The sequence below is a fragment of the Corvus moneduloides genome, chromosome W, assembly GCF_009650955.1.
Source record: "Corvus moneduloides isolate bCorMon1 chromosome W, bCorMon1.pri, whole genome shotgun sequence".
Lineage (NCBI taxonomy): Eukaryota > Metazoa > Chordata > Aves > Passeriformes > Corvidae > Corvus > Corvus moneduloides.
Window position 1 is genome coordinate 16,344,253 of NC_045510.1, and position 14,707 is coordinate 16,358,959.

The 14,707-nt window shown below is 37.8% G+C and overlaps 1 protein-coding gene across 2 annotated transcripts in view; it reads left to right on the forward strand.

The window, feature by feature from the left end:
- LOC116437353 (mothers against decapentaplegic homolog 2-like) overlaps positions 1-13,414 on the forward strand; it is a 100,945-nt gene extending 87,531 nt beyond the window's left edge. Inside the window, exons 5-10 of one of the 2 annotated variants that reach the window (XM_032095023.1) lie at positions 4,420-4,494; positions 6,184-6,237; positions 7,302-7,514; positions 9,278-9,415; positions 9,577-9,721; positions 13,146-13,414. In XM_032095023.1, the coding sequence (XP_031950914.1) occupies positions 4,420-4,494; positions 6,184-6,237; positions 7,302-7,514; positions 9,278-9,415; positions 9,577-9,721; positions 13,146-13,269 (749 nt within the window). In that variant the 3' untranslated portion in view covers positions 13,270-13,414. The remainder of the gene's footprint in view (positions 1-4,419; positions 4,495-6,183; positions 6,238-7,301; positions 7,515-9,277; positions 9,416-9,576; positions 9,722-13,145) is intronic. The other variant, XM_032095024.1, reaches the window with a different exon arrangement.
- The last annotated feature ends 1,293 nt before the right edge of the window (positions 13,415-14,707 follow it).

Here is a 14,707-nt window from a genome sequence, read left to right on the forward strand (position 1 = left end):
CTGGATTCGTGCCCCTGCTAAAGTTACGTATCAGGGACAAGATCAGAGCAAGTTGTGGATAGGCAAACAGGCCTAGGGACCAGAAAGGCATTAGTACCTCAAGCCAGAGAGACATTATGAACTCAACCAACATGGTGACTACTTTACCCCAACACAAAGTGTAGCGGTTTAGTCCAAAATACTCATTACTGTTTATCTTCTGTGAGATAAGAATTAGGAGAAATGCAAAGCAGGCACCAAACTTGAAAGAATATAAAGAAGACCTAAAAGAGGGGAAAAAAAATTATACCATACCTTCAGAACTCTCCTCCTCCCCCCACCTTCCTCCCTTCTCCCACTGACAATGTAAAAAGACAACCCTTAAGATGTTCAGTCTGTTTACCTCTTCCATAATAACCTTGTTCAGTCCATTTAGAAAGAGAAGTCTCTTCTTACTCATGCTATGAAAACAGTATCACAACGAGACAGCCGCCCACTTCCAAATATTGTTCAGTCCATTTAGGAAGAGGTCTCTCTGCTCGCGATGTGAGTCCTTTCCCCCGACTTGCAGCTTCTCCTGCAACTGCTTTCGAGGGTCCACTCTTGAAGTTTTTTGGGGTACAATTTTAAGGTTGAGCTGTTCAGAAACAAAAACAGAGGCCCTTCTCCTTCCCTGGGAGCAAAGGGTCTTCCTCATCTTCATCTTTAGGACTATCTCTGGGAGCATCTCTAGGAACTGAGGTTTTCTCTTTTCCCATTTGGAGCAAAAGTCCTCATCGCTTCCATCTCTCCCTGTCCAAACTTCTCATGAAATTACAGCTGCGTCAGCATCTGCCTATCTCAGCGCAGGTGCTTTTGCTTACGAGTTGAACACTCCACCCCCCATATCTTCATGAAATTACAACGGGATACTCTGACATATCATAGCTTCACAACAGAATTTCAGCTTTAAGCATCTCCTCTTTCTCTTTCCTCAGGTTTTCAGCTCTTCACAGCACTAAAAGGGTTAATCTCACCTCGGCCTTGCAGCTGGAATGTAGCTTATCGAAGTGGAGAGGGGGGAGAGCCAAGCTGCTCCAGCTGCCCACAGCAAGGCAGTGGGGGGTGTTCCACGGATGGAACAGGTCCATCAACTCCAGGATGGCCGTGGCCCGGCCCGGCCTGGCCCGAGCAGGGCCTGGGCCGGGCCCACGGGACCCTGCACAGGGCCTGCAGCCACCTGTCCCAGCACCGGAAATGAGAGAGAGCTTGGGGGGGGGAGTTTGTCTATTCTTAAGTGTGTATCACAGAGGCGGTCACAATTTTAAGTGGCTTAAAGAATTGTCCATATTCAAAGTGGCCATCTGATAGGTTCGATTAGGTCATGGGGGGAAGCTGTAAGAAGAACATCACTTCCGAGACTCAGCTTGCTAACCTATGACACAAAGTAATTAAATCCAACCCAAAATGTAATTAGTACCGGTTTTTTCACTTTCTTTCAAGCCCTGCGTTGAGCGCCACTAATTATTTGTGCCGGTTTAGACAAATTTGGAGGAAAATATCCTCTGATAGAAGGCAGGTTACAACCAGCCCTCCCCCACCAGGTTCAAAAAAGAAAAAAATTTTCCTCTGAGAAAAGTGAAAGAGATAAAAAAACTATTTGTTTAACAAACACTCAGGAAAAGGATAATAATGCTAAATAATAAAACCTCTCGCTGTAGAGAGAAACCTGGGAAGATTTCAGAGTCCTTCTGTAGGTGTGGTCTCTCTCCTCCTCCTCAGAGCTGTGTTGGTGTGGGCCCACCTCCGGGGCCTCGGTGGAAAATTCTCTCAGTGTGTTCTGATGTTGAAACAGTCCAGAAGAGAAGAAGGGAAAAATCGAAGTCCCAGGAAAACAAAGTTCAACTCTCTGGAGAAAAGGAGCTGAAAGCTGGCCAAAAAGCAAGAAGGGTGCTTCTTCTGCTCTTGCTACCGCAGCAGGAGAACGCAGAGGAGTGTGTATCTGTGTCCTTGAACAACTGTTTTGAAAAGTTCACACAGTTTTTCCTCTCCCTCCTCTCAGGCTCAGTTTAAAGGCACAGAAAGGCACAAAATTAATTTCTGGGCATAGAGCAGTGATAGGGGATACACATCATAAAGTAATCCCAAGACAATGTTTAATGCAGCTATGTTATGAATAAGCTGCAAATTCAGATCTGGACTCTCTTGAAGAATAAAATTACTTGAAACTCAAATATGTGCAATTTAGAAATTGTATCTATGTGTCTACAGGATATTGCTTGTGTTTTCTTTAAATGTATCCAGGAATTTAAATGGCATTAAAAATGCAATAAATTTGTTCTCATCTGTTTAATCTGGGCCATGTTTGTTGCCACCTAGGGACAGCAGATCTTTAAAGAGCAATTTAAGGGGATGGAAATTGGTGCTGCTTTCCTAACTGATGTATGCCTTTTTCGACTCAGAGGGCTTTTGATAGCATTTACTAACAACTTACTGGAAAGCTACCATTTGCAAATCCGGTGCTATGGAAATTAGCTAAAGCAGCTAGGTAGTTATTTGCAGGACGTATGTTCAAGGTGATTGTGGGCATTCACATGATTTTCAAATGTTTATGCAGCTAACCACACCTTGCCTCTTTGTCACTGACACCCTCCTGTTGTGTTCATGGCATCTTACTTTATTTGACCTTGCTGACTTGATCACTTAGCTAGGTTCTGAAAAGTCTGTCGTGTCTTGACAGCCTGCTTCAGAGAACCATTTTCTTTAGGGGTAGGCCAGAGACTAACAACCGTAGGCCAGAGACTAACAACCATGGTAGCTTTGCACCACAATACTGTCTCAGTACATGGTCTACAGAGAGGTTGATTTCACTTACAGCTGGGAAGATGGCAATCATGAAGGTGCAGGATTGCTGTTGGGGCTGTTTGTTCCATTAATACTACTAGGTGGAGGAAATCTCTATTCAGACAGAGATTAGTTAAGGAAAATAATCTGTGCCAAAGACTCTAGATTAGCAACTGGAAACAAGAGGCGTGGGTTGGATTGGAAATTGTTATTGACCTTTTACCATGGCTGTGGGATTAACTATAATGAATGATTTGGAAAAGGGTGGAGTCCACTTTATCACAATTAATTCAATAAAAATGTTCAAAATTAGTATGATTTTTGTTATAATAATTCTTGATAGTGAAGATTTCCCTTAATCGTCCTTTTAAATTCTCATTTGAATTTTGTCACATCTATATTTAGATCATTAGTTTTACAGAGTGAACCAAATATATAATTCTTTTGGTTAATTTTTTTAATCAGCTGACTTAATCTAGTTTCCTCTTGCTGGCTTCCTTCTGACCTTACTATATTGCTGTAAATCTCAGACATGATATTTGATATAATTTTATTTTAATTCTTAGGCAAAAAGCTTTAAATTTCTGCTGTTTGATAATAATGTAATTAAATGTATTTAATCCCTCAGATGTCTCAGACACAATTCTAAGGCGATTGTAGACATAGTTAGCTTCAAACACTTTCACTAAAGCAATCCAGGTTTTGCCTTTAATATATAAAATCATAGAATATCCTGAGTTGGAAGGGACCCACAAGGATCATTGAAGTCCAGCTCCATGTAGGAAAAGACATTTGCCCAGTTCAAAGAAAATTATTTCCTGAAAGGCAGTTGGCTAAGTTATCTGGATTACAAAGTACCTTTTAAATGGAGAAAAGGAACATGCATACTCTTCTGGGTTTTGAAGATATTTCTGTTGAATTAGACAAAGTTTCTAGTTTTAGAATGCTTCAAACTTGTTACTGAGTTTGCTTTGGTTAGTCAAACTCCATCTTTAAAGAAAGCTAGTTAAAAGAATAGATGATTGTTTTTATAGAGCTTGGAAGTAATAATGATAATAGAGCTTGTGCACTGTGACTATATAATATAGTTATTATTGAGTGAAATCAACTTTTTGGTAATGAAGAAAAATTGATTTGGGGATTGAACTGAAAAGTAACCTTCAAATCTATAAGGCATGGGAGGGTATCTGATCTGATGGTTATAGTACATAAAGACAGCTCACATGATTTTTTTTTGTGCAAGTCACCAGATGTGGGGTTTTTTTTCATTTGTAATTCTACTAAATGTGAAAGCTGTTGATCACAATTGCAAAACTGTTACTTATTCTAGTGAATGTCTCTTGTCTTAAATGGAAAAGACAAGTATTATCTGTTAATTATATATTTGAACAGTTGACTGGCATACAAGAGATGATACATTTTACATAGACAATTAAGGCAGATAATGTTTGAAGACCTACTGGAAGGAGAAAGGGATGGCAAAATGACATTCTAATAAAGTATTTAGGTATTGAATGGAGCTCATGAGGACTTGAGAACAAAAATCCCAAATGCTAAATCTTACAAATTTCCCCAGTCATTGAACCATTAGGTGTTTTGTTTGGTTTTTTTTGACAGAAACACCACCTCCAGGGTATATCAGTGAAGATGGAGAAACAAATGACCTGCAGTTGAACCAAAGCATGGATACAGGTAGCTACTTTCAAAACTTGGGATTACTAGCTGTGAGCTGTGATCCCTCTGCATAGCAGCATGAATTCAGCCTAAAAGATGATGGCAATTTTCCTCTGTACAACCTGGTGTTTTCTGTTTAAAATATCACTTTCAGTCTTTAGTGAACAAATTAATATTTTGTTAGGGGAATGCTTTTAAAACATTCTGTGCCATATTAAGTACATTACATTTGTTTTGTAATGAAAGCATACAGGTCTAATTAAGTCTTCATCAGATTTTAATAGCTGATTTGTTTTAACCATCCCCAACTTTACCTTCTGAAACAGGTTAATTGAAGCAATATGTCTGTTGGCCTAAACAAGTTACAGACTCTGAATTTTGAGAACCTGTCTCTTACCTCTGGCACCTTATCACTTCTGCCATGTTTCAAATCAATTCTTGTATGGAAGGCTCTATGGAAAGAGTAGTAGAAATATTAAGCATCCATGCCTTTGTATGAAAGAGTTTCTAGATTATGTGGTTGGCTTTAGACTTGGTCAAAGAACAGTTAACATGCTGGATAAGAACATCCTGCTATGTGCTGGCAGACAAGTGTATTTGGTTAGCTAATGTTAGCAATCTTTTTCAGTTAGTTGGAATCAACTGCACCAGTTTCCGAAAGAACTGCAATGTTTTCCCACTATGTGATAATGGCTACCTTAATTTAAAAAGCCTGATATCAGCAATCATTGTAGGAATGATTCTGTGCAAAGCCTCTTTGTATTTTGTCTACTAGTGCACAAATTGTGTTGGAGAGTTCATGTTTTTCTAAATTTTTTCCTTCCTCCTTCCAGGAAAAAATAATCTCAAATGAGGAAATCCAGCTTGTTCTTCTAGAGATAAACCCTCTCCTTTGAGAATAGAGGCAATATCTTGTTTGTCTCATCCACTTTTTCTTAGCTTTTTTTCCACTGAATTTGGGAAGAAGTCACTACCTTCTCACTGGGCTGAAGCACCTCTCTTATGAAGACAGGCTGAGAGAGTTGGGGTTGTCCAGCCTGGAGAAGAGAAGGCTCCAGGGAGACCTTAGAGCACCGTCCAGTACCTAAAGTGGCTACAAGAGAGCTGGAGAGGGACTTTGGACAAGGGCATGGAGTGATAGGACAAGGGGGAATGTCTTCAAACTGATAGAGGGCAGGGTTAGATTAGGTATTGGGAAGAAATTCTTTCCTGTGAAGGTGGTGAGGCACTGGCACAGGTTGTCCAGAGAAGCTGTGTCTGCCCCATCCCTGGAAGTGTTCAAGGCCAGGTTGGATGGGGCTTTAAGTAACCTGGTCTAGTGGAAGGTGTCCCTGCCCATGGCAGGGGGGTTGGAACGAGATGGTCTTGAAGGTCCCTTCCAATCCAAACCACTCTATGATTCTGTGACAAGCACATAAATAAAGTTATGTTCAGAGAGTGTGCATGAAGTGAAAGCTCTGCCAAATACAACACTAAGATGTTAATTAAGTCTTTATGAGGAGGGGTAGGGTCCCATGAGTCTGGAAAATTAAATGCAGTCTTAATTCTCAATAAGTGTGTGATATGCTGGAAAAGTGGTGTTAGGATTTCTGAGGTTTCTTATTCTGAAGAATTTCAGCGTAAAACTATATCTAGATAATGGTTATTCCTACTTATCTGAAATAACAAGAGTCATTTACTCTGAAACAATCTGTATTGCTTCAACAGGATCTCCAGCAGAGCTGTCTCCTAGTAGTCTTTCTCCAGTTAATCATAGCCTGGGTAAGGCGGAAATACTTTTAATTGTTTCTCTGTGTGATGACTCTTCTTTATGTTTATATTACATTAAAACCGAAAACGTACTTTAAAAAAATAAGAACTGTATTAGGAGGAGACTGTTGGGTTGACTTCCTGATGATAAACATAATAGGGCTGGGTAAATAACTTCTTAACTACTACTCTATTTCTGTAACTGTTGAGTTCCTAGCAAAGAGAAAGAATAATATGGTTGTGTGTGCAGGACTAGCATTTATAAAATAAATAGTTTAAAGGATGTTAGCCAATCCATAGTGCTGCCCAGACTTGCTGACTCCCTTGTATATATGTTTTGCTACTCTTCTCGTGTACTGTTTCACCTGTAACTGCAACACAATCATTGGTCCCACATTAGTTGCCCACCTGCTTTGATCAGGTGCTATTGCTGTGTATTTGTATAAATGCTTCAGGAAGATCAGATTCCCCTGGGTTTGTTTAAGGAATGATGACAGAAAAATGCTGTTCAGAACGCTTAGTAAGTAATTAGGGTAGGTAAAAAGGGGAAGCAGCTCAGGAAAAGCTGAAGATGCACAGGGAAGATACTGAGCTCTCATAGGGGAGAGTAAAAGGAGCTTAGAACTACTTTTAGATAAAGAGATGGTATAAGATCTAGTGTAATACAAGGAAACATAATTTTCATATTATTTTCCTTTGTGTGGTTCAGTGTTTGATAGTTTAATCTTTTCTTTATCATTGCCAAAATGTTTGCAAGTTACAGAAAAGCAACAGAAATGTCTCAACATCTGGCACTCACAGCAGCATTAGCTTAATTATTTTGCCAAGCAAAATGCAAGTACTGAACTAAATGAGCTGTGGTCAGATTAGATCACCCCTTCTTCCCCTCCTCCTTCCTTTGTGTGAAAGTCTAAATTCCATTCTGTTTACTGGAGTAGGTAAAAATGACAGCAAGTAAAATATAATTTGAGGAGATTACTGCTGTTGTTTCTGGGAGAGACAAATAGCAGGGCAGATAGATTTCTTTTCAGCATCGAATTCTGTATTAAGCTTGTTTTTTAATTTTTTTTTTTTAGACTTGCAACCAGTTACGTACTCGGAGCCTGCGTTTTGGTGTTCAATAGCATATTATGAATTGAATCAGAGGGTGGGAGAAACCTTCCATGCATCCCAGCCTTCCCTGACTGTAGATGGCTTTACAGATCCATCAAATTCAGAACGATTTTGTCTAGGTTTGCTTTCCAATGTAAACAGAAATGCTACAGTGGAAATGACAAGGCGGCACATAGGTAAAGATCTCTGATCTTTAACTTCATTTTAGACATTAAATTATCTGGAATGATCCAGGTAGGATGAGCAGATCTGTGTTTTGGGTTCCTTTCACCCTTGTGCAGTCAGCCATAGAACTTCTCTCTTGTGGCTTGCCAAAGAGACCTTGATCTCTCTTGCTAAGGACAGAAGCGGAAAGATAGAGAGATCACTGCTTCTGAAATTGGGGAGAAATATAGCTGCTTCTGTTACCACAGCCTGTTGCAATTGGGAAGAGATGTAGTGATGGCTAGAGCTGAAAGGAGCTCCCTTTCCTCGATCAGTAGTCACTAAACTGGTGGCAGCAGCAGTCACACAACTGTCAGGATGCAAGCGGCACAGGAGGAAGCCACTCAACTGTAGAGGATTTCTGTTGCTCGTGTTGCTGTTCTCTGCCTTCTGGAAAAAGATGATGCACCAAAGTATCCCAAGGGGCAGGTTTTTGGCTTTCAGGCTCCTCGTTAGACTGCTCTGCCCTAGGTAGCATTTGTATTCAAAGGTGCTTATAATTGAAATTTAAGCTTTAATTGCAAAATATTAGCATGTTGCTTAGTTTATCCTAATTTATAAAATGCAGAATGAACATTGGTAGTACTTGAATGCTTTTCTGAAATGGGAAAACCTGCAGTTAACATGCTGTTTTGACATGATTAAGATTTTCTTTGTAATGGTTAGTAAAGAATATTGTTTTCTACAATGCAGTGTCTTGGCTTTAGGTTCTTCAATAAATTACCCTTTTTTTTTCTGAATTCTTTTATTTAGCAACACTCATGAGGTTTTTTGGTTTGATTTTTAGTAAAAATTTCAACCTCTTTAGTAGAACCTTCTGATTCCCTCTATGCTAAATCCAAATGCTTGTCTAATAAAAATTTAGATGTGCAGAAGCCCAAGCTAAGCCTGTGCTAACTGATCAAAATGATCAATGATGAGGCAAAGCAAAAATGTAAGGAGCTCTCACTTTTTTTAATAGAGCAATTCACATTTTGTTTGAAAAATTGTTTTAAAGAAAAGGGGGAATAGAAACTATGGCCTTTAAAGAGCCTGTTAATTATAAATAGCTTTCTTTGAGAGCTCAATTGTGCATTACTTATCTTCTGCTAGAAATAACCCATGCAGGGTTTTTTTCCACTCAGAGAGAGAGAACAAAATCACAATGTAAAAGTGAACAATAATAATTCTTATGTTGTAATAGGGCTAAATGAAGTCCTGTTGGTTTTGTTCAAGTAGTACAGAGAAAGGGGTATGCAGTGGGTTGTGAAATAGTATGGGTGCATGTAAGCAGAGAGTGTTGAAGTGGTACAGTGTTTTCCTTTTTTGCCATAGTGGCCTGTGCTGCTTCATATACAATGCTTTAATACTAGCACAAGTTTTAACTCTGTTGAACCTAATATTTTTATTTCAATTCTGGTATTTCTTTAGGTAAAAAGTTATTTGGTAATGAACATTGCTTTCTAATTTGGATTTGGTTACAAGCCATTACATGGCTAGAAAATTCTATCTCACTCCTGACCAAAAATTATTCTGCTTCTCCTTCAAATATTGTGTGTTCGTGGGAGGAAAAATGCGAGTTAATTGTGTTCTGCTCCTGCTACAGCTGTCAGCCCAGCACTGTTGTCCTGTAGATAATTGATGTCTGTTTCTGTTATAAAGAAAAACCTTGGCCTTCTCTGAAACAAAATACTCTCTTGTTTGTTAATCTGCTTGGGTCATATCATAACTAGAGTTCCTTTGAATTTTGCTACAGGAAGGGGAGTACGTCTGTATTACATTGGTGGAGAAGTTTTTGCTGAGTGCTTAAGTGATAGCGCGATTTTTGTTCAGAGCCCCAACTGTAATCAAAGATATGGCTGGCATCCTGCAACTGTGTGCAAAATTCCACCAGGTTAGTAGCTTACCAAAGGTCTTGTGTAAAAATATTCAGTGAATGTATTCAGTGGACATTTGCTTTCCTTTTCATAGTTTCTTCATAGTTTTGGGCTTCTGTGTAGCAAACACAAGTATTCATTGATTGATTGTACTCTTTGGACTTTTTTTTCTTTTTAGGATGCAACCTAAAAATCTTTAATAACCAAGAATTCGCTGCTCTTCTGGCTCAATCTGTGAATCAGGGTTTTGAAGCAGTTTATCAACTTACTAGAATGTGTACCATAAGAATGAGTTTTGTTAAAGGATGGGGAGCTGAATACAGGTAAGAAACTTGTTTTTAATTTTAGAGTTAATTTTTCTTCTTTCACTAATGCACTATTTTTGTCTGGTTTGAAAGCTGTACCTACAGGCTTCTTACTGCTACTGTAGACATGCTGTCTGCAAGTTGAACCCCATATTTTCCTTTTTCTCCCTCATCAGCTATTGAGTTTTTAAGTTATAAAGACCAGAAAGTGATTTTAGTATTACAGTCAGCTGTTGAGCAAGGAATGTTATCAAAGTTCTGTTTCCTCGCTTGGTTCTGCTTGCTTGCTTATTGTAGAAAAATCACTGACAATATCTAGAACTTTCACAGTTTGTGCTGTGAGATTATTTGCTATTTGTTAGATGTACAGTCATTTTGGTCTCTGTCCTGTTCTGTGTGGAGTATAATGAATTCATTAAGTTGTGGTGAGGGATGCAGTTGATAGTATCTGACAGAAAGAATTGAAGTCATTTGGAGCGCATTCTGCAGAATGAAACAGCTGGAGAATGTGCATTCAAGGGATGACAAATATTTTGGAACTTGGAAAAAACTTTGTGGGAGTAAGAAGACTGTTTATGTAGTAAAACTGCTAAAAAATGTTTTGAGTGGAAAAAATAGCCTTTTATCTGATTTTTTAATATATTTCAATTGTATTCTTTATTTAAACAAATTCCTTAAACCTCTCTAGAAATTGTCCCCTGAAAGAATGAAGTCTGACATATCAATACCCTATTGTAATACATAATGACTTTTTAAAAATCCATATAATTTCTGAGGTTGAATAATGGTGTGTAGGTTCCACTCTGAATCTTGGGGGATTTGCTTTTTTTATCTGCTCTTGAAATATATGCATGTAAATAGCAGCATCAGTATGTGGGGGAGGCTTCTCAGATAAATGAAACCAATTTTGTAGAAGTCTAATTGGATAAAATGAGAAATTTGAGTAATGGAATAAATTGGTACCTCTTTGTTAGTAAGAGATACACAAAAAAGAATGTGGCTCAAGTTTAAAGAACTATTGGATTTGTCTCAAAAGAAGTATGTATACACTTACACATAATTAAATACAACATTCAAATCAGAACAGAAGAAGCTTAATCAGTCAGATTATATGGAGACAATTTGAAGTGAATGGAGTGTAAGTGCTGAATTAAAACAGTGGGGAGCCTTTTGGTAAATTTGTTTCTAAGGAGGGAGAATGTTTGTTGTTAGTAGTCTATAAACTGTTCAGAGATCATAGGATTAAAAATACTGCAGTGCAAACTCTTCCAGAACACCACAAAAACTGATTACTGGCATAATGCTGAACTAGTTACTTCGCATCTCTATTTAAGATGGTGCTAATAAAGTATTGATGCACAGAACCTGTAAGTTATGCTGCAGTTGTGATTAAAGCAAGAAGAGGTTGCTCCTGCAAACACAACCTTGAATTTAAACGAATGTAGTCTGAATTGTCAAAATAGACCAGGAGGCACTGCAAAATCCATCATTCTTGTTAAAACTTCTGTGCTTCATCATTATGTCAAAAAGGTTTCTTTTAGAACAGGCTTGGGCAAAGCCAAAGCATTACTTACACTTTATGCTATGTGGGTAAATGCATAGGTATGGCAAAGTGATAAATTTTGTTTATTTACCAAGCTTATAAGCTTGGTAGACGAAATAGTTTACAACTTTTTGCTCAACATATGTTTGCTAGAATTGAGGATGGTGGTAGAAGTTCAGATCAGCAGTCAAGTGTTCACGTTATCACAACTATCCAGGTCTAGGATCATCTTCTGAAGAGAGTTCAGTAGAGAGGTAATTACAGCAAACAGACTTAGTGATATGAGAACTGGAAATCTGTGGGTAGAAGAGGCTGAGTTTTAGCTTTGAAACAGCTGCTAAGCAACTGTTGCTCTTTTATCAACTTCTTCCAGTGTAGTGCAAAGCTAGGGTTGTTGAACAGAACCAGTTATAAAATTCTGAGGAAGCGTGTTGTGGAACACATTGTAGGGGAGTTAACAGCATTGGAATAATGAACTTCCTTCTTTGGGAAAGGATTCGAGACTAAATGGAATTATATTTCCTGTGGTTTAGGTTGTTTCTATTGGATCACTTTATTTTGGCATAGGCATTTGAGGCTAAGATAACAATGTTTTTCAGAGTGCTGAGAGTGCACAGACCCCAGCTCCTTTCTTTTCCTAGAAAATATGAAATCACTGACAAATTTGGAAATTCATCTTCTCTCTGGCTTAATTTTTCTGCCTTTTCAGTTCCTTTGTTTATATAAACAGATTTCCTTAAAGCAAAGGGTTGCAGTGCCAACAGTAAAAATGAAGGGGCTGGGTTTGTGTCTGACTAATCTGCTGCCTTTGAATCTTAATGTCTTCTTGCTTTGACTTTGGGATAGCTAGAATTACTAGGAAAAACTGGCTTAGCAACAGTAGTCTTGGCAGTCTAGTTGGGGAAAACTCCCATGCCTGGAGCAGGTACAGTGAAAAAAACAGGATTTTTCAGGCAGAGTATGTCGGATACTGATTTTTTACTTTGGAGATGAGAAGGAAAATTTTTGAACAGGTCTCTGAAACAAGGATATATGGGAGAGTGAATGAAGTTGTTTTGATTGTCAGCCCTTCAGTTTTACTGAGACTTGCTATATGGTGTTTAATTAATTCTATTGTGAAAAATTATAGGTAAGTTTATATAGAAGACAACGGAAACACAATTTTTATTTTGGTTGTTTGTGTGAGAATGTTGCAGTACAAAACACATGTAGAAGTGTAAGATTACAGAAAATTGGAGATAAACGTTTAGTGTTCCTTTGAGATAGCATCAGTTAGCACAGTATAACCAAACACTGTGTTTTGACATAGTGTTTCTGACATCTAGCAGTTTCCTTATACATTTATCTTGTCATTTGCTCCAAAAAAGCCAGACCTTATGATCATCATAGCATTGTGCTGTTTGGCCATGCTGATAGCGCAGAGTCAAGTGTTTCTATTTTGTATTTCTCAGTAATTGTCTACAAAATTCAAACCCAGTTATGCGTGCACTCTTTGAAGGTTGTGATGCAGCTGCACACAGCTTTGATGTGAACACCACATTGGTTGAACAATTTTTAGTTTTGAATTTCTTTTTAGATGTAAAGCTCTTGGTGTGGTACTTGAGGCGTACTTGAAGCAAATGCTGAAGCTCTTATTCTCCAGAGCAGAATATTCTTGATATATTATGGACAAGCATGTAATTATTGATGTGTCTTACAGATGTGGAGTGTTTTGGAGTTTTTGTTGGGGTTTTTTTTCTTCAAAGACTGTCTGAAAAAAGTTTAGTAGTAGTTATGGTAATGGTTGTGGATTTTTATCTTTCTGTGTACGAGATATAGATGGCACAGATTTGATTATATGATGGAGAACTTTATGGTAGCTAAAGCTGCTTTCTGACTTCCCTATTCTTTATTTTCTAGGCGGCAAACAGTAACAAGCACTCCTTGCTGGATTGAACTTCATCTGAATGGACCTCTACAATGGTTGGACAAAGTATTGACTCAGATGGGCTCCCCTTCAGTACGCTGCTCCAGCATGTCGTAAAACTCCTTCCTCTGTTACCAGTGGGCTAAATATCAAGTCTAATCAACAGACTTAATATAACACCTTGTCTGTCATAGTATTTGTGTGTGGTCCCCATGAACTGTTTACTATCTAAAAAGGTTTTTAAAAAAGAAAAAAAAAGAAAAACAGCACTTGAGGTCTCATCAATTAAAGCACCTTGTGGATTCTGTTTCCTATACTCTGCTACTAGATGAAAATTTAGTGTATAGAAATGTCTTTGTCAGAAAGATGGGACTGTTCTCAAGACTCTTAATGGTGTTTTTATTAGGTTTATAATTGAGTGTCCTAATGGTTTATCAATAACATGAATAACTAAGTATATGTATAGGTAATGCCTCATGATCTCAAATATCACAGTATTGTGCTGTTTTACATTTTAGTTCCCATAAATAGTTGTTTGGGTTTTTTTGATTTAGGTAAATCTCTTATAAAATTCCAAGACTCTACTCCCTTATTCTTTTATATTTTTTTATATAAGCAGATTTTTGAGTTGTCCTAAACATAAAAAGCTCAACTTTTTGCTGCCTTCTTAAAGAAAATCCCTCAATTGGAAAGGAAAGAAATGTCTTGAGATTCATCTGTGAAATCTTAAGACATTTTATATACTTAATGGGGCCTAAATCAATTCATATTATAAATTCCAAGTATCCATCACACTAAGAATCTACTTTTCTCTACCCATCTGAGTTGATGAATCTGGTGCCAGCATTATTGCTGGCAATGGTGTAATTTGGGACTTTTTTGTTTACCTTGAATCATTGAAGTCAGTGGTTTTTCTCATGGAATGAGAATTTATCATAGCATTGGATACTGGATTAAGTACACAAGGTTATTGGCTTACCCCTTACATCTGTATTTTTTCATTGAACAGATGTCACTAAAAATCGTGGGTTTTAGTTTTTGGAGGTAAATACCTTGAAAAACTCTTTCCCAAGGTAAACTACTTTTTCATATAGGTTTTTAATAAATGCATCTTCTTAATATATTTCAGTAACAGATTTTAAATTTCTGATCTGTGTGGCTTTGTATAGCTTACTTGCATACCAGATCATACACATTCATTGTCATAATGGGTCTTGTTATCAAAAGTAGTTGCTTCTGCAAAACCTCTAGGATAGTGGTTGCTGAGGTATGACCAGCAAAGGAGGACTTCTAGGTTCTTTGCGACAGTGCATGTTATTGTGAACCCTTGGACACTACAGCTGCACCATAATAAAAATATTCTGAAATATATTCTACAAATAAGTCTGGGTTGGGGATGGGTTGGGAAGCTGTATAGAAGGGTTATTCTGACTTGAAAAATATATATCTTACTAACAAGCTTGTGATCTAGCTGTCATTCTTTTGTTATTGTGGCAGTAGCAGGATTGTCTTTGTCTGTTTTTCCCATTGTTTCATCCATTACACTAGTACTGTA